The sequence below is a fragment of the Melanaphis sacchari genome, unplaced genomic scaffold, assembly GCF_002803265.2.
Source record: "Melanaphis sacchari strain LSU unplaced genomic scaffold, SCAv2.0 Contig92_pilon_pilon, whole genome shotgun sequence".
NCBI classification, from domain to species: Eukaryota; Metazoa; Arthropoda; class Insecta; order Hemiptera; family Aphididae; genus Melanaphis; species Melanaphis sacchari.
In genome coordinates, this window is record NW_020271656.1 from 240,657 (window position 1) to 260,165 (window position 19,509).

The following is a 19,509-nucleotide window of genomic DNA, read 5'->3' on the forward strand; positions in this document are numbered from 1 at the left end:
AGATAAAAAAATGATTTTAAAGTATTGAGTAATTAATATTAATTAAAATGTATTGATTATATAAAAAAAAAAATAGATTATAATGTTACAACAATTAGAATTTTAAATTATTAGACATCAAGTTTAAAATGAAATTAAAAATATTAAATAATAAACATATACAAATATCATTCATAGTTTAAAAAATGTATAAAAAAAATTTAATTTTATAGTAAGTTATTATAAGAGGCAAAATTATATTTAAGCCATGAATTAGTTTAATCATATTTTTACATTTGTTAATGTCAATAATATAAATTGAAGAAATTTGTAAATCTATTTTCAAATTATTTCAATAATACTGTCACCAATAGTGTAAAATAAATACTGTACTGTTATTAAGTGTCTAAAAAGTTTAAAAACATGTAAACAATTTATATATTTCTTAAAGCTTTTTAACTTTTTAGACACAGTATAAAATAAATAATGAATGAAAAATTAATTTAAAGTGGATGAATAAAATCTGTTGTTAATATAAAATAAAACACAAAATATGATTTCAATTTTTATTTTTGTATCAAATTTTGTCAATACTTTCTAAATACTCTTTATGTAATGTTGCGTGATTTGATTGAATTTTCTGTAACTTCTTGGTCAATCCTTTACTAATCTTGTTACCTTGACTGTCAATAGTTGGTAGACCCTATTAAAATTCAAAAAATATTAATGTAATCACTTTAAAAAAAATAATATTTTTAATATAAAAAATGTTAACAATTACGTTTTCATCAAATTCTGAATATTTGTCAGTTTCTAATTTAAACAAATCCTTAGGGTGTATTTTCTTAAGCTCTTCTTTTTTAGCACGTGCCTCATCTTGTTCTTTTTTCTTTTTTTCCTTTTCTGCAAGTTTTTCTGCTTCTGCTTTAGCTTTAGCTTTTCTTTCGCGTAAAATTGCTTCTCGTCCCACAAATTTAATGGCAGTAGGTTTTCCATCAATATCTTCTAAACGAACTCCATTATCAGGAAGAATTTCATCTCTGAGTTTATCACATAAGATTAATATATCTTTAGAACATATTGAACGAGCAATAGCACGAACAGAATCACGAAAATCTGATAAAATATTTAGGTATGGAGTGACAATAGTCTCAACCTAAAAAACAGTATCGATTTATTAATATTAATATTTTTATTATTTACTGTATATACACAATTCTATATTTCATTGATGCTAAGAAACTCAGTAGAAGATCAATACACATTAATATAGCTTTACAAAGCATATAGATGGTTGATTTTATGGGCAAGATGAACTGAAGTTGCCCAAATATCTCCAGACAAACACTGGTTGCTGTTGAGGTTTCTTAACATGAATGGAGTATAATTGAATAATAAATAATTAAAATACATACATCATTTGAAGAACTCTCTTCGCTTACTGGGAATCCAATTTCATCAGCTGTTTTAATGCCAAACACTTTCAATATCTCAGTGATGTACTTAGCTATATTTAATAATAATGAATGATTCACGGCAGATGAATCACAATCTCTTAAATATATATTACAGGCAGATATACATTCTCTGATTGCTTCTAATACTGTTTTTGTATCAATATTATCTAAAAATATAGTTAATTTATTAAAATAATATTGTTTATTACTTATCAATTTACAATTAATATTTACCACATAATGCTGCATGTACATTTGATTTACATAAACTGAACTTATTGCTCAATTCTATTTCAGAAGTTGACCATTTTGAATATCCAATAGCTAATTTATTAACATCATTTCTTCTAGTTATATGTTTTACATTTAAAAAAAATTCCTAAAAAAATTAACTCATCATAATAAATATTATTTACAAAAAACTTAATATGATATAATAATATGAGACTAACATTAAGAAGTTTTTCACAAGCCATTGCTGACTCCATGGTGCTTTCACTATAGTCTAAAGTGTCCTTCCATGAATGAAGCAAAAAAGCAAGTCGCAATTGTCTTGATGTATTCTTCTTGAGAGCGTCTTCAATAGTAATAAAGTTTTTCAAAGATTTTGACATTTTACATCCTGAAATTGTTAAGTGACCAGAATGCAAAAAGTATCGAACCCATTCTTTGTTGTTGTAATAGGCCTAAAAAATAAATAATAATCGTATAGATCAATTTTAAGATAATAGATGTGCTTATTTAAACTAATAATTACTTCTGCTTGAGCGATTTCGTTATCATGATGTGGGAATTTTAGATCAATGCCACCAGTATGAATATCTAATGTTTGACCTAATATACAGGAAGCCATAACAGAACATTCAATATGCCAGCCAGGTCTTCCTTTTCCCCAAGAAGAGTCCCACCACGGTTCTCCTTTTTTTGATTTTTTCCAAAGGGCAAAATCATTAGGAGAACGTTTTTCATTGACTGCGTTTGTACTTAGATCACCTAAAATGTAATATTTTATCAACATTTTTTTTTACTATTAAAATACAATTATTTAACATTTAGTTAACATTTTTTTATAATGTAATTAAAAGCAAATTTCTTTAGTATCAGCAACTACTATTTATTGAATTTAATATTTGTTATATAAAAATTTAATAAATTTAAACATATTTACTCAAAAAAAAAATAAAAATAGATCCTAATGAACAATATTTTTTAGAAATAAATATATATACACATTGTTAATTTATACAATTAAAAATGAAGGGAAAAAGGTTCAAAGATAATTATATATAACATAATGTTAGACAAGAATATGTATTTTTATATTTTAAAATTAGAATCTAATAAACATTTTAATATTATAATTTGTTATAAACTCTAAAAGTATTATTAATTACCTTCTCCGTCTTGAAGTGATTTTGAATCTCCATATGCTTCTGGAACTAACTTAGCATAATGATGTATAGGTTGAGAATCAAATGCAGCAACATCAAAATATACTGAACCATTAGATTCATAAGCATAACCATTTTTTATTATTGTTTCTATGTAAGCTATTGTTTCAGGGATATATTCGCTCACCCTTGAAAGTTTATCCGGTGGTAAAATCTGTTAAAGAAAAAAATTACATACAAACTTTGTAAATCATGCCATTAATATTTAACTTTAAAAACAATTATTATACTCAACATTTAAAGAAGCCATATTTGAATGGAAATTTGATTCCCAGTATCTGGGTAGAGACTCAAATATAGCATTATCAGGAACATCTGCACTATTTAAAGTGTCTAAATAAGCGCCAAATGAATCTTTAATTTCATGCAATGCCAACTAAAATAAAACTTTGTTTAGAAATTCTTTAAAACTAAATACTTGTTAATTTTTTCATACTTTTATATCATCCAATGATGAGCCCTCAATTAGTTGAGAAACAGAGGTCACTTTCTCTATAGCTTTTAATGTCATTACTTTTTTGTCAGAGTCCATCTGTTCGATATCTTTTTTAAGATCACCTAGAGCCAGAAGAATATCTTTTTGCACTATTTGTTTATCGGTAACTGTCTTTACATACTCTTCAAACAAATGTAATTGCCGTGCACGTTTGATTATTTTATCATCGATGTCAGTGATATTCATAACATATTCAACATCATAATGAAAATAATCCTTTAACACTCGACGTAGTATATCAAATGTAATGTAACTCCTAGAAAAGTAAAAAAAAGTATACTTTAAATTATAAATAAAGTGGACAATATATTTACTCACCTAGCATGCCCCATGTGTGAAGCATCATACACAGTAGGTCCACAGCTATACCAATGCACCTTATTCTCATTTTTCGGGATGAAAATTTCTTTCTTCCTCGTCAAGCTGTTGAACAACTTCAAGCAAGGAGTATTTGACGTTTTGTCACAAGACCACGCTGGTTGACATCGCTTTGTAGTGGCCATAATGATGCTATGTTTTTCAGATATCGATTGTCTCCAACGAGTTAATAATGACTCTACAACGAGATCAAATAAAACTATTGAACACGTGTAATATCGTTAACAGTACTATACGTCTAATACTTGTCTATATAATATTTGTCACGACTTACAAATGCACGTTGTCACAAAAATCAACAAATATTGTTTCTAAACACGTTGACACCAAATAGGTAAATATACCTTTTTAAATAGACTATTGGGTGATAAACAAGTAGGCACTTACGTAAACACGTATCAATCAAAATTGTTTAACTCTTAACACTACACAGTTATAGAAAACTATGATTTGAGAGTGTTAGTAAGTATTAATACTAAATATTAAATAGCTTCAACACTATTTCACGTCACATCAATAACAGTCCACATGAAATATGAATCATGTGCATAATTATTATCATTCGTGAAACCGCACGGCGATCGGGCCATGAGAAAATGATAATACTTATCGCGTTTTATCATTCTGCCGCGTTGACAGATTGGCATTTTTATTTTCTTATCATATACAAAATAAATACTAATATATAATAATATGATGTATACTACATTTTTGACTATCATCTGTAATTTGAAAGTTGCAACTTTTATAAGTGACTGATGTATGGCGTGAGACTCATTATGTGATTTGTGTTTGAAGAACATCTGCAAATTAGATATTAAAACAGTTCTTTCGAAGTTCATTAACGCATTGTTTGATTTATTAAATCGCTATCTAAGGTAATTTCGTTTATTTATTATTCTTACGCCGTCTATCGTGAGCAATGTTATTATAATTTTCATTAAAAAATAGCTATTTTGATAAGGTCTATTCAATACATTTATTTTAATTGATATTTGTTCATTATATATTTAATATTAATTACTTCATCATGCTATACCATATAAATAATTTTGTATTTCAGTTTATAATTATGATAAGTTATCATTTGTATTGCCTTAAACTGGACATTAGAAAGTTTAGAAATTAGAAATGAACATCTAGAATTAAATTAAATTTATTGGTAACTTTAAACTAGACTAGTGACTATTAAATGTCTTCCTCAGCAGACAAACAAATAGCTACATTTGTAACACTTCGTGTGATTGTTTTGTTAAGTACATAATTTAACATTAAAATTGCTTTTTCAAATAAAATTTAACTTAATATTTCATAAATAAAATAAACAACTATAAAAAAGAGTATTTATTATCAAATAATAACATTAAGTTTGTTTTTATATTTTTAACAGAAATACTTTTTTATAAAATAGAAAAAATAAATATTCAGATAACACTGAATTAGTAACTTTTATATGATTGAGTTATTATTGAATTGAATCATTTTTAACTTGAATAATTTTTATTTCATGTTTGGTTGTTATTTATAATAGTATAAATTATTGAATTAAAAATAACATCATATATTAAATAATACATATCTTTTTACAACAAAATATCAATTTTGCACAAATATAATCTAAAACAGTATATGTTACGATGAGTTAAAATAACCACCTAGATTACTAAATAAAATTATTAATTTCAAGTATTTAACATATTTTATAAAAAAAATTGTCGTCAAGTTTTTAATGAAAATTCTATTATTACATGTTTGCTTACTTGATAAATTTTAATTGTAACTAATAACTCTATTTTAAATCTTGTTTCAGGCTTGTTTTTATTTGGAGGATTAATATGAAAATGGTACCTATGACTGGCTTAATTTTGAATGAACACGAAGGCGAAGTTCATGATGCTGAACTGGATTATTATGGTCAACGTTTAGCTACATGCTCTAGTGATAAAACAATTAAAATATATAGTATAAACAATGGTAATAAAACATTATTGGCCAACATTAAGGGCCACCATGGTCCTGTGTGGCAAATTTGTTGGTCCCATCCAGTGTCTGGACATTTATTAGCCTCTTGTTCATATGACAAGCGTGTGGTTGTATGGAAAGAATCCAATGATTGGTTTAATATATTTGAATTTACTCATGAATCCTCAGTTAATGCTGTTGCTTGGGCACCCCATCAACATGGCACAATTTTAGCAAGTGCTAGTTCAGATGGATCCATTGGAGTACATGTGTTCAACAAAGAATGGTCTTCTAAATCATTTAGTGCCCACCATAATGGATGTAATACTGTAGCTTGGGCTCCATACAAAGAATTACTTTTTGGATCTGACCATACAGACTTTGGAAAAAAGTTAGTATTAGCAAGTGGTGGCTGCGATAATTTAGTGAAAATATGGACAGCTGAAAATGATCAGTGGGTACAGGTTGGTGAAATAAATTGTCACACAGATTGGGTTCGAGATGTGGCTTGGACATGTACTATTGGTGATAACCGACAATTAATTGCTAGTTGTTCCGAAGATAAGACTGTTGTAGTGTCACATAGTGATGATTATGCTAAATGGTCTTCTGTACGAATGCATTTGTTTGATAGCCGTGTTTGGACTGTTAGCTGGTCAAAAATTGGAAATGTACTTGCAGTGTCTGCTGAAACTAATAAAGTGTCATTATGGAAAGAGAAAACAATTGGCCATTGGGTTAGTTGCAGTGAAATTGATGATAATAAAGGGGTGGAGGATTAAATGTTTATTTTACTATTTTTATTTATAAATGTTTTAAAATATTTTGTAATAAAAGTCTTGTATAAAAATTTAATAAATGGAAACTGAATAATCGAAAATTAGGTATTGTTTTTATCATAAAATAAATTTAAGAATAAACATAATTGTAATTATGGAATTTAAATTGTGTGTTAATTTTTTTTAATTTCTGTGGATGTTTGAATAATAATTAAATATAAATATATCTCAAATATATAACATGCATATTATAATATATACAGTAGAATCCTTCTAATTTTGTCACCTTTGGGACTGGGATTATGGTCGAGTTATCAGAAAATATAAATTTACAGTATGTAAAATATTAAATTATATAATTTATTACTATATATATATTAATACTAAAAAGTTGAATGTATACCTGTGTTGTAAAAAAATTAATTACATTATTATATTTTATAATTTTGATTTTGAATACTTACTATAAATTAATAAATTTAAATATATTTTATAGCAACATACTAAATATTGATAATATAACAGATTAATCAATTAGAATTGTGGACCCGTCTGGGACTGACAAGAGAACAATCGTGGTGTGCATACATTATTTTATATTATTATATTGTTATTTTTTATATTACTATCACCGTGGTTGTTGTAGTCAACAGTACGTGTGCACACAGATATTATTTTATTATGTATGGTTACTATTTGTATTAAGTTTAAGACTAACATAGGCAATAAGTTGCTCTCATGGTATATTAATAATTATTTGCTTGATTTATTCATAATATAATAATATATTCTCATACATCCTACAATTATAAATACAAATATAATTGTATTTTTTATTTTATAATAATTATATACATAACTGCGTTAAGCATCCCCCTTCAAACGTCTACGGTAAAACCATAGTTAATGGACTCAGCTACTGTAACAAACTTTTTGGTCCTTTAACCAAAACATCAAATCACCCTTTAATATGTTAACTGGATTTTAGGAGCTGTTATTCACTTTTCGGGGGCATTGGTATTTTCAAAAAGAGATTAATTGTATAAAGCTTGAATATTTACTATTTAATTATATTGTATTAAATGTAAAATATAAGTTTAATATTAATCTTAAAGTAACATAATAATTATTAATTAAGAATAACTTTACATGTATGTGAAACAAGTAAAAATTGTATGCATTCAGGTCATAAACTAGGTACCTATTAAAATGTAGGTAGGTTTTATTTAATTCTGTATTAATAATATGCGTATAGATGAGATTGGAGATTAAGAGATGATAGGGATGATATTTTTATAGAAATTTACATTCGGTAAGTGAATTTGTTTTATAAGTATAAAAGTCAAGTGGCTTAGAGACTTTTTTTGTTTTAAAAAGCATAAAATATAATTCAAACTTCTAATAAGTATTAAATATTTAAATGTACTCAGTTCGTCGGACATGTAGTCAGTGGGGCATTTTGAGTATTCAGACACCCCCCCACCAGTGATATAAAATTATAGTCCACGATGGGCATGATCGATGTGTGGACACCCCATTGAGTAATTACTGTATGCAACACCCTATCTAAGTTGTATTTAAAAATTAAATGAAAGCTCTCTCTTTAAAAAATCCTGGCAACAGGCCTGGACGCACTTGAGTACATAGTAGTCAATAGATTGAATTTATTGAAATTTATCAAATGACATACTTATTACTTAGGTACTAATTAGTAATTACTAATTATCCAATGATACGTAGATATTCCCTCTGAATATTTTGAATTCAGCTATTTTGGATTTCCTATTGAACAAGCTTGGCTATGGTATAACCTAACACATATAACCATGGTTAAAGCATAAAATATATTATTTACGATTTTCTATTATCAGGTCAATAGTTATTATTTTGAATCATTATCACAGGATAAATTAAATTAAAATTTATTTACCATATTAAACCATTTAATTAATTATAGCACTAAGCAGTAACTAGTAAGGAGTAAGAACTACTGGTGTCTGCGGCTAGTCCTAAATATATACTAGTCTTTAGGTAATCATAGATATTATACCTTAAATGGTTTATTGCTTTATCATCAGAATTTAAATTTAAGAGTTTTAAGTACTAAAGTATGTATTACAGTAGTCAGTAGTCCTGTTTTATCATGTTGTAGTTTATTTTACGTACTAAAATAAATACATAATATTATGTATTTATAAACTTTAGTTGTTCACTATTCAGTCTTCAATAATCTTAATATTGATTCTATATTATATGAATATAATGTAAAAAATATCTAAAATGTGTTCGTTTAATTTGTTTACTGTTTAGCACTATTTCCTTGGATTTATTTATAAATAATGATAATAACTGTTATATTAGTCATAAATTTAAACATAATATTTAATTAATTAAGAAATTATTTATTTAGGCAGGAATCTAATTGTTGATGACAATATTTTGTAATGGTTGAATTAAAACCTAAAGAATATTGGCCAATAGTATATAGAAAAGAGTACAATGTTACATTTTTTGGTCTTGAAAATTTACATCCCTTTGATTCGAAAAAATGGGCACACATTTACAAAGTAAGCATCTGAGTTACTGAAATTAAATGTAATATAGTATCTAAACCTTTCACCTGGATTAAACTTTAATCCTGTGTTATTTTTGCTGCTCTCAATTTTCAAAAAGAAGGCAATACAATAGTCAATAATTTAATATTTTATTTTATTGTTTATTTTAACTTGAAGACAATTTTGCAAATGATAAGATAGTCATTGAGTATAGAGTGTACTTGAATATATTTTTATGAGTGACTTTTAACTGTTTTGATTTTTAATTAATAAATAGAATTTTAAATTTTAAAAAAAAAGTTATTAACCTAACCTAACCTATTTGATAAAAAATATTGTAGCTTATAAAATATTTTTATTTTATTTTTTAAGTATATAAATAGTGATTTTTTTTAAACTTAGTTTTGTCAACTTTAATTTTGGACTTGTTTGTAAGCTTATAACTTTTTTATATCTTATTAAATTAATAATTTTTTTGTAATTTATTATTTATTAAAACTAAGATTATTTGATACCCTATTGTATCTTATATTCTTATTCGAATAACTAATATAGGTAGGTACTTAATACCAATACATATTTATCAATTAATAATTCATCAATATTTGTTTAGATACTAAAAAATACCTTGGGTTTAAATCAAAGTAATATTTATGCTCCTGATGAAATTACTGAAGATGAACTGCTTACAATTCATAGTGGAAAATATCTTAAAAGTTTGAAAGTAAATAGGTACCTATTATAATAAAAATAATTTTGTTTTAATAATAATCATATATATTATAACAATATGATAAATAAATTAAAACTTTTAGTATAAAAAAATAATTTTTTATTTAATATGTATAATAAATATTTAACGCTTATTTAATTAATAGTGGAGTTATGTTGCTGCACGTATATCAGAAATTCCTGTGATTGTCTTGTTTCCTAATTTTTTGGTTCAAAGACAGTATTTAAGACCTCTTAGGTAAACAAACTTAGATTAAAATTACTTTGTCATTATTATTTTTAGATTTTTTAGATTTCAGGTTGGAGGTACAAGGTTAGCTGGAAAAATAGTTCGAAAAGAAGGAGTTGCTATTAATTTAGGAGGAGGTTTTCATCACTGTAGTAAAGATCGTGGTGGAGGGTTTTGTCCATATGCTGATATATCATTGATTGTGAATGATGCATTACAAGAAAATGACTGTAATTTGGTGATGATTATTGATTTAGATGCTCATCAGGTTAGTCAAAATATTAAAAAAAAACTCTTGTTTTCAAAAATGTAATACATTTTTCAAAGGGTAATGGATACGAAAGAGATTTTATTGGCAACTCAAAAGTATTTATTATTGATGTATTTAATGAAAATATATACCCAAAAGATACATATGCAGAAACTGCCATTTCAAAGGCTGTGAAATTAGATTACTTTGTACAAGATTATGAATATTTAACCTCTGTTGAAAGGTAAATACTTATTTTAAACAATAAAACAAAATTACATTTAAAATTTTTATAGCAAATATATTAAGTTTGTAAATAAATAAATTTTACTTATTTAAACATAAATTTTTCTATTAGTATTTTAAAAAAAAAATGCACTACCTACCTATATAGTATTTTGTTAGTAAATACCTATAACTAGTTTAATTTATTAAACATGAAATTTTTAATGTATTCATATGAATAACATTTGTATTTTGTACATTTTTCATTCTACATTCTTACCCCTTCCTTATCCTAATATTCATATAAAATAGTATGCACTTGTGTTATTTTGCAATTTACATTTGTCATACCTAATATGTTTATAACCTTGTTAAACTTAACCCTGCATGGTCAGTGTATAACATGAATTATATTGGTGTATAATAATTATCAGTTATCATACCATTAAATTTTTTTTTTACAATAAACATTAATTTTAGAATTAAAATTACAAGTTATAGTAAATATTTAGTAGGTAATAGATATATTTGCCTAAGAATAATACAAACTATCATATTATTATAAATGTATTTAAACTTATCTAATTGCCAATCACCAGGTTATGTACTGTTTAAATTACTAAATATTAATTTTGTGAAAATTAAATAGTTAATAGAATTATTATTATAAACAGTAAAAATTATAGTATAATTATTGAAAGTAATAGAATGTTTATCTAATAGCTAGTACTAAGCAAATAGATTTTTCAGTATAAAGCTAATTGGTGTAGTAGTCTTGTTAATCTGATTTGGTTTGAGGAAAAGGGCGATTCGGATTATCTATGACGTTTCTTGCAAATTAACTCAAAAATTAATTTTTATTTGTATTTGAAAAAGTCAATAAATACAATTTAAATTTAAATTGATATTATTATATTAAATACATACATATTTATATAATTATTAATTTGTGGATCTATGAAAAATATACCTAAATGTATAGATAATGTATCTATGTGGAATTAGTATAGATTGCAAATATTTTCTTTTAAATAATATATATATATGTGTGTGTGTATATGATATGATAGTTCACAAGGCTGTTTATATTAACAATACCCGACTTTATAATTTTATTGTTGGTCTGTTGCTTTTATTATAGTTTATGACATTAATCATAGTGCACTTTTTTTTAAAACTATTAACTATTTTAATCTTGATAATTAATACAAAAATATAGATTTCATAGTTTCATACTTATTTTTAGTGCTCTGATTGAATCGCTCATAAAAGTTAAACCAGATTTCATAATTTATAATGCGGGTACAGACATTTTAAAAGGAGACAAGTTGGGATTGCTTTCTATTACTCCAGAGGCAAGTTTTTGTTTGATTTTTTTATAAAACTCTATGTCAACGATAATATTATATTAAGTTATACAATTTTATTAATTATATGAATAATAAAATACTAAAATAGGTAAAAATTTTATTTGAATTGTGTATTAAAGTATATTATTTGGGTACCTAATCTACTTTTTAAAATAATCCCAAGAATTAAGTAGATTATCATAATTTATTCTTATATTTAAGTTTTATTCACATAATCACATCAAATTAAAATTTTAAGAATGTATTACTGCAAATAATATAGCTTTATTCAGTAGATTTGTGTAATTTTAACAAAAAATAATAATATAGATAATCCAAAACTGTCTCTTACTATCTAAGACCAGCTTTCAAACTATAAAAAAAGATTTATATTATATCTTTTAGAATTCTTTCCAAAAATATTTTTATACATAATTTGCTAGTGATCATTGTAGTATATTGTTTAATAAATCAAAACCTTTTTTTTAGAAACTAAAATTAATAAAAATATATAGATCATAGGTGTCCTCTGTTAATATAAAAATATTATATACTTAGACCTTTTGGCTTATACTATGATTATTGTGGTATATGAGTAAATAGTGCTTTTTATTTTATATTGAAATAAGTATTGGTAAATATAACTATGAAATCAAAAATAATTAAAAAGTTTACATGTTCTTCATCTTTTCCTTCGCCCTTCACGCCCAGATGTATTGGTTTGTTAACCTTTTCCTTTACAGCCATAGTGCCCTGCCTCCAACTCTTCATTACTCACCCCAGCTATTCTCAAGTTATTCTCTATTTTTTCTATCTATATTTTATTCGGTCTTCCTCTACATCTCTTTTTTTTTTGCCATAGTCAGTTTCACAATTGTCTGTATTTATCTTTAAAATGTAAACAGTAACAGACAATATTAAAAAACAAACATAAATTTTCATTCTTGAGAGTATCGCATTATACGAGTATAATATTCTTAATTCAATTTTATGGTTTTCAAAAATATTTTTATCTTAGATTCTTAATGGAATGTCGATTGTAAATACTTAATATGCCTTTTTTATGAAAAACTGGAATATTTATCCACAAACTTAATTTTTGACGAAATTAATTTTGTTTTTTTGATGTACCTAAAACGAATAATCATATAGCTTGATTATTGAAACTTGAAATGTTTACTAAATATTGATGATATTATTATTTTTTAGGCAAATTACAGTTTTCAAATATTTTGGCTTTTGTGTTGTTTATAGAAATTTTGACTAGAGAAAAGAAAATTGTCGATTTACATAAAATATAATTTTTGTTTGCAAATGAAAAAGCTTTAAAAACGTTGTATAGAAAACAATGTTTTTCATAAAATATTCGTCCATTAATATAAAAATACTGAAAACACATCGTCAAAACCTTAAACATTTCCAAATTATTTACTAAAATTTTCAATTTTTATAAATTAAACACTTTTAAAAAAACTATAACCATTTATTTTTGATATTTTTAAATTGCTATATGTAAGTATAACTTATGAAGTATTAAGTTTCTTAAATAATAACAAAATAACAAAGATTATACGCTTATAATATATCTCATACAAAAATATTTACTTAATCGTTCATAATTTTTCTTTTGATTTCAATAAATAACATTTACAAAGAATAACTTCCAATACATTTACGTAATTTAAATATTTCATAATTTTGATTAATTTCACAAATATTTGAATTTAAAACACTTATAAAAATAAATTGTGACTTGTGTTTTAGTTGTATAATTTTGATATTATTTTTACATTGGCAAAATATTACTATCAGGAATCTTGTGTTTCATTTTAAAACTATTTACTCACAAAGTCTTGAACAAGAATTTTTTGTAGATACATCAATTGAAAATTTTAAATGCTAATAAATATTACAAATAAGCTGAAATATTCTTTAAATTACATAATATATAATAATTAAATAATAATAATAAAATTTGGTGAAAAATTAAAGTCTTTCCAGTTATTCCAATTTCTGTTTTTTTTTTTACCTACTGTGAATTACTTTTGAGCCAAGTCCCCAAGTATCAATTATATCGAATTCTTTACCAAACACCATTCTTAAAATTAAAGACAATTTTAATGCTTCAAAAAGTAATTGCTGATGATAGGCACAAAAAATATATAAATAAATTATCGTAAAAGCAATAGATACTGCAATAGATCATCGCTTTAATCAAAATCTAAAATATTCATGTTAAAGTTGAAAACCTTGTAATTATTGTTTCTAATATTATTTTACATATTTTAGTTAAACTAAATAAGTATTAGAGTTATTTTTAAAATTATATTTATGCCCTAATATACACATCGGAGTTTGTAAATTTCGTCCCCCAAAAAAGGTCTTAGTCATACAGGTACTATGTAAATTGCGGCCTATATGTACTTTTAAAACATACGTAAATTGCAGCCCGTGTATTTTTATGACACGCATATATTGTGGCCCAGTATAATCCAATTTCCGGTCAGCTGTACATTTTAAAAATTAGTAATAACACTAATAACTAATAATCTACGATGTAGATATCAGCTGGAGAAGTCAGGCAACAAACAGCAAAACCGATATTTTTAACCATACTAATACTAAAAAAACTATATTGCCAGTCCTAAGTCTGAAAAATTAGAAGGAAAATATTGATTTTAATCAATAAATTGATTTCATATAAATTATACCACGGCTGTAGTTTACATGCATACAAAATATACCCTAGCCGCAATTTACACAAAAATTTAAAAATAGGACGCAATTTACTGCGATAATATACCTTCTTATAATATTGATCATGACGTGACATACCTAATATAGTAATTTCAATATTCATTAAGCAAATATAAACAGGGTCCAGACTTAGCATACATTGTCATATGACATGTGTTTTTGACAATATCCACCTCATTTAATTACATTTTTGACTATGAGGAGAAATTAGAAACATTGCAGCTACAGCTAACAATGTAAAAAACATATGTCATCTGATAATATACCGAGTAGCCAAAAGTCGCGCAACAAAACGACGTGGAAAGGAGAAACTGCACAGTAACGCGCGTTGCCATAGAGACGATAAGTTGCTGTGTGACTTTTGGCCACCAGTATACGAGGTTTGGGTCTGGCTTAATAAAGTCTCGTGTATTTTAACAATAGTATACAAATTTTTAATATTTTATTCTTCTCTGTTTAAAAATGTCATAACACTAATTTTAGGGAATAATACAAAGAGATGAAATGGTGTTCAAATTAGCTCAACAAAATAATATTCCTTTAGTTATGTTAACGTCCGGTGGCTATCATAAGTCAACTGCGAACATCATAGCAGCTTCATTGCTGAATCTAGTACAACAAGGACTAGTTAAACCATCTCAAGTGGAATAATACAAATTTATAAGCGTAAAATACAAGTTCTACCTATACAACGCCTATATAAAAGCGCCCTGAAAATTCGGGGTATACAATAAGAAGAATGTTGTCTAGTGTGTGTCTAATATATATATATATATATATATATATATATATATATATATATATTTATTACGTACAATACAATTATAAATGAGAAGTAGGTAGTAAAAATGTAAGCATTTTCAATAATACCTATTTTGGTATTCCGATATCCAATAATCGATAGTAAATAATTTTTTAAATATAACAAAGAAATAAGAATAAATTTAATTTAAGTAGAATGTATAAACTATTTTTATTTTCATTATAACTTTGTACGTATAGCTTTCTATATCAAAGAAAACATTAATAATGATTGAACGATTACATTAGTTTTACAATGATCCGAGCAAAAGTGCTTGTAATAATTTAAATCGTCGAGCTGTACAATACTTAATAATAAAATACCTAATTATTCAGATTTTCCAAATTGTCTATTCAATGCATATCGAAAAATAATTTAATTTTCAATATGACTTTTAAAAATGCTTGGTGGTTGATATTCAGTCAAAAAAAAAAAAAATATATATAATATATAGTGAGTAACAAGTTTTATTACATAGATATAAATATATATAATATAATTACACAGTTGTTCACAAAACCTAACCAAGAATTTATTTTTGATTATATTGTTGTAAACATTTTGCTATTCTCATTTAAAAAATAAAATAATGTATTTTACGTATCCGTGTTAAGAATTATATAACCTCATAGATTATACTAAAAACTGAATTAATTCAAATTTCTTTTCTCTCAAAACCTAAGTAAAGAAATAGTTGGCTGTGATATTTTTTCGATGGCTTACCAATTTACTCTTATACAAGTTAGGTACCGTTATTCTTTACCTACCTATCAATAAATTTAATATTAGAAGTATTAATATTTGTTAGTATGTGACCTGCGTTGAAAAATATTTTTATACGTATAGGTAATACCCAATGGGTATCAGTATTGCCTAGATATTATATTAAATATTTAAAAAAATATTAGTTACCTACCATTTACGTCATTTTTATTAATTTCATTGCTGTATGTGCAATTGTTTGTTATTTTTCATCATTATTTTTATTTATCTGTATTAACTAAAATACTATGGTCTATAATCTATAAGTTAATTACGTTGTTATTGTTTTGTTTTCATTCGCGTGTAATTTATTATGTTTTTAGTATCTATATTGTTGTATATTTATAAGTAATAGTTATCTATATTTAATATATTATACCTATATAAATATTGTTTTATTTTTTTAATTCAAAACTCATTTTTTGGCATGCCGGGTTATTAAAAAAAAATATATTACTATATATATAAAATATATATTATTTAGCTCATTGTTAATTCATCAAATGTTTAGCGATTGATAAAGTACCCGTCATTAGTATTATACTTAAATACGTATATCTAAATTCAAATGTATAGTTATAAGTATGTTGTAACTTTCTACCCCACTTCAAGCTCAGCTTAAAATGGTACCTACTGAAGTAATTTTGTTTCATAACAATAAATCGTGTATGTTATATTGTGAGAATTTATTAAATAATAAAACAATCTAAAAAACAATACTTAAATTATAATAAACTAATAACCTATTTACTTCCTTAAAAGTAGGGAAAAATACATATATATGAATAAAAAACTATTCATTTAATACAGATATGTATACATATATATAATTTACATCTGTAATAATTTTATTAAATGTTGGATTTTAATGCATTAGAAACTTTAATATATTTATACTCTATAACATTTTATATAAATTAGATATAGTCAGTGTAATATGAAACATGACAGTTTTAAATAGATTATTTAGATCAAAAAATGTGATATGCTATGCGTTTGTAAGGCGGATATATCGCAGGTGTAGCATCCTCTTAAGCTAAAAAAAAAATGATAATAATAATAATAATGACATTGTTTTCCTAATTAAAGTATGTAAAATTTAGTTGTTTTTACTTACTTAATGTTTAATAATTCCGTGTAAAATTTCACGAAAAAAAATTTTAATTTGCATTTATAGATATGTCTAATATAACAGAATTATGCTTTTAAAGTAAATACTTCAATACATGCAACATGAAAACATAATTTTTGTATTGTAAACGATACGTTTCTATTCTACTTTTAATAAAAAAAAATTTAAAAAAACTAGGTATATAAACACATATAAACATCCGCTCAATTTTTATTATTTCCCTGTAATAGTTGTGCATGGCAATTAATAATGTGAGAGAGCTTTCTCAAATTGTATATCCCTAGACGATTGTAGGTAATACTATTAATATTTAATGCATATTAAAAAAACAATTTTAAGCTATATTTAAAAAAAATATTAAAAATAAGATAAACGCTTCCAGAGTACATCATATTCGTCGATAACTTAAGTAAATAATATGTTACTGTATACACATTGTCATGTTATATATTCATCAATCATCATATATCAAAATCAAACTGGTTATATTTAAGTATCTAAATGTAATGTACTAATCAGTAATCTGTACTGTTTAGCTAAATATTTTCTAGTTCTTTCATCAGTCTTCTGCATCGATGAATTGGTAGTAGAAAAAAAAGTATGTGTATTGTGTATGTTATTTACAGTAAACGATACAAATTATAACGAATATGAAAATTTAAATTATTAATCATTTGTCTACGGTTTCAATAATGCTCTATTGTTCCGGAAGGCTTTCTCCGCTAATTCGTTACTATTCAACAACCGTCCCTAATCAGCCTTACAGCATAGCCTCATCCTACTCGACCTTAGTACCTTACGGAGGAAGAAGTCGAAATATTTTATTACCTGTTTATTAGTTAATGCGTGCGAGTACATATTATTATTGTGTGAACGTGTGCGTGTATTTTGTTGTGTTGTGCCATGTGATGTGGTGGACGTACATTGACATTGGAATAGTGTATTGACTGTTGTCTGCAGTTGAGTGTCGACCAGACTATAAATTAGTTTTTGATACAAACGACGACATCATTATCGGTAGAGCTGTCAGAGGAAACACAATCAAATATTATATAATACACGACTTGGAACCGTCGAATATTATTTCAAAAACGTATATCTACTATAGATATAATAATTACTATGGTGCTGCACGGGACATTTTCTTTTTTGACATTGATAATTTTGAACTCGGCGTCTATTCTAGGTAATCCATTACAGTTTAATATTTATACATATTTAAATGTACTTGTCAAATGCATAACATCAATGTTTATACACCTATAGGTTGCAAGTTGTGTAATTATCTAATTGTTGTTTTATTGTAGATAGTGCGAAAGTCGTTTGCTACTTCAGCAATTGGGCTATTTATCGACCAGGCCTTGGAAAATATACCGTAGACGATATACCGGTCAAAGATTGCACCCATGTTATTTATTCTTTTGTCGGAGTCGACAATTCAACTTGGAGTATAAGTGTTCTCGAGCCCGAAGTAATCAAAAACTTTTTTTTCTTATTCAATTATTTATACATATGCAATATGCAGCATATTTATCATAAATATATATTGATTGAGTTTGATAATAAATTTTAGATCGACATAAATAGAAATGGTTTCAAAAATTTCACGGATCTTCAAGTAACGAACCCAGACGTTAAGTTTATGGTAGCTCTTGGTGGTTGGGGAGAGGGGGGCAAGAAGTATTCTACATTAGTGTCTTCTTCGGAGAAAAGAGCAACATTTATCAAAAGTGTAATAGGTTAGCCACTTTAAAGATTTTTCCTAAATATTCTTATAATATATTCATTTTTATGCTTTTAGAATTTCTTTGGAAATACAAATTTAATGGCTTAGACCTGGACTGGGAATATCCTGGTGCAATTGACCGAGACGGAGCTTATTCAGATCGCAATAATTTTTATTATTTTGTACAAGAACTAAGAGCTGAATTTGAAAATCAAAATGCTTCATGGGAATTAACTATGGCAGTGCCATTAGCGAAATTCCGATTAATGGAAGGTTATTACGTTCCAGGTTTATGTCGGTAAGTAATTTTTTAAACAATAAGTGATTAGCTATAACTTATATTTATATAAAATATAAAAATAATAAAAAATGTAAATATATTTGTTTACGCCGTATGCACTTGCTAATGCAGTTTGCAACACGACTTGCGGGGTGTTTGGGAAATTCTATATATAACAACGAAATGTTGTATATCGTAAATAAATACT

At 25.5% G+C, this 19,509-nt stretch overlaps 4 protein-coding genes across 6 annotated transcripts in view; 3 read left to right on the forward strand and 1 right to left on the reverse strand.

Moving 5' to 3' along the window:
- Positions 1-531: 531 nt before the first annotated feature.
- LOC112602979 (cysteine--tRNA ligase, cytoplasmic) lies at positions 532-4,312 on the reverse strand. Its single transcript, XM_025351370.1, has 11 exons — positions 4,036-4,312; positions 3,702-3,960; positions 3,324-3,639; positions 3,123-3,263; positions 2,831-3,041; positions 2,194-2,429; positions 1,889-2,122; positions 1,671-1,815; positions 1,395-1,603; positions 761-1,135; positions 532-682 (listed from the first exon to the last, which is right to left on the reverse strand). The coding sequence occupies exons 2-11, from the start codon at positions 3,884-3,886 to the stop codon at positions 557-559; spliced, it is 2,178 nt and encodes a 725-aa protein (XP_025207155.1). The 5' UTR covers positions 3,887-3,960; positions 4,036-4,312; the 3' UTR covers positions 532-556.
- Positions 4,313-4,441: 129 nt separating this feature from the next.
- On the forward strand, positions 4,442-6,668 carry LOC112602960 (protein SEC13 homolog). The gene is made up of 2 exons (XM_025351341.1): positions 4,442-4,639; positions 5,572-6,668. Exon 2 carries the CDS (start codon positions 5,597-5,599, stop codon positions 6,503-6,505), a length of 909 nt encoding a protein of 302 aa, XP_025207126.1. The 5' UTR covers positions 4,442-4,639; positions 5,572-5,596; the 3' UTR covers positions 6,506-6,668.
- Positions 6,669-8,405: 1,737 nt separating this feature from the next.
- On the forward strand, positions 8,406-15,360 carry LOC112602958 (histone deacetylase 11). Of its 3 annotated transcripts, none has more exons than XM_025351336.1 (8): positions 8,406-8,533; positions 8,913-9,069; positions 9,671-9,781; positions 9,936-10,027; positions 10,073-10,286; positions 10,346-10,512; positions 11,740-11,848; positions 15,083-15,360. In XM_025351336.1, the coding sequence occupies exons 2-8, from the start codon at positions 8,947-8,949 to the stop codon at positions 15,248-15,250; spliced, it is 984 nt and encodes a 327-aa protein (XP_025207121.1). In that variant the 5' UTR covers positions 8,406-8,533; positions 8,913-8,946; the 3' UTR covers positions 15,251-15,360. The 3 variants fall into 3 exon arrangements, with proteins under 3 accessions (XP_025207121.1, XP_025207123.1, XP_025207122.1); XM_025351338.1 differs by having other exon boundaries at positions 10,082-10,286; XM_025351337.1 differs by having other exon boundaries at positions 8,525-8,610.
- Positions 15,361-17,954: 2,594 nt separating this feature from the next.
- The window catches only part of LOC112602944 (endochitinase), a 4,574-nt gene continuing 3,019 nt past the window's right edge, over positions 17,955-19,509 (forward strand). Inside the window, exons 1-4 of the mRNA XM_025351316.1 lie at positions 17,955-18,481; positions 18,603-18,766; positions 18,869-19,034; positions 19,097-19,309. Coding sequence (XP_025207101.1) covers positions 18,418-18,481; positions 18,603-18,766; positions 18,869-19,034; positions 19,097-19,309 — 607 coding nt within the window. The 5' untranslated portion in view covers positions 17,955-18,417. The remainder of the gene's footprint in view (positions 18,482-18,602; positions 18,767-18,868; positions 19,035-19,096; positions 19,310-19,509) is intronic.

Excerpts from the sequence above, each read along its gene's own strand:
- LOC112602979 (XM_025351370.1), bottom strand. The coding sequence starts at position 3,886 with ATGGCCACTACAAAGCGATGTCAACCAGCGTGGTCTTGTGACAAAACG. Across the intron at positions 3,640-3,701 it reads TCACACATGGGGCATGCTAG|GAGTTACATTACATTTGATA; the intron begins GTGAGTAAATAT and ends TTACTTTTCTAG. Across the intron at positions 1,604-1,670 it reads TGTACATGCAGCATTATGTG|ATAATATTGATACAAAAACA; the intron begins GTAAATATTAAT and ends CTATATTTTTAG.
- LOC112602960 (XM_025351341.1), top strand. The coding sequence starts at position 5,597 with ATGAAAATGGTACCTATGACTGGCTTAATTTTGAATGAACACGAAGGC.
- LOC112602958 (XM_025351336.1), top strand. The coding sequence starts at position 8,947 with ATGGTTGAATTAAAACCTAAAGAATATTGGCCAATAGTATATAGAAAA. Across the intron at positions 9,070-9,670 it reads AATGGGCACACATTTACAAA|ATACTAAAAAATACCTTGGG; the intron begins GTAAGCATCTGA and ends ATATTTGTTTAG. Across the intron at positions 10,513-11,739 it reads TATTTAACCTCTGTTGAAAG|TGCTCTGATTGAATCGCTCA; the intron begins GTAAATACTTAT and ends ACTTATTTTTAG.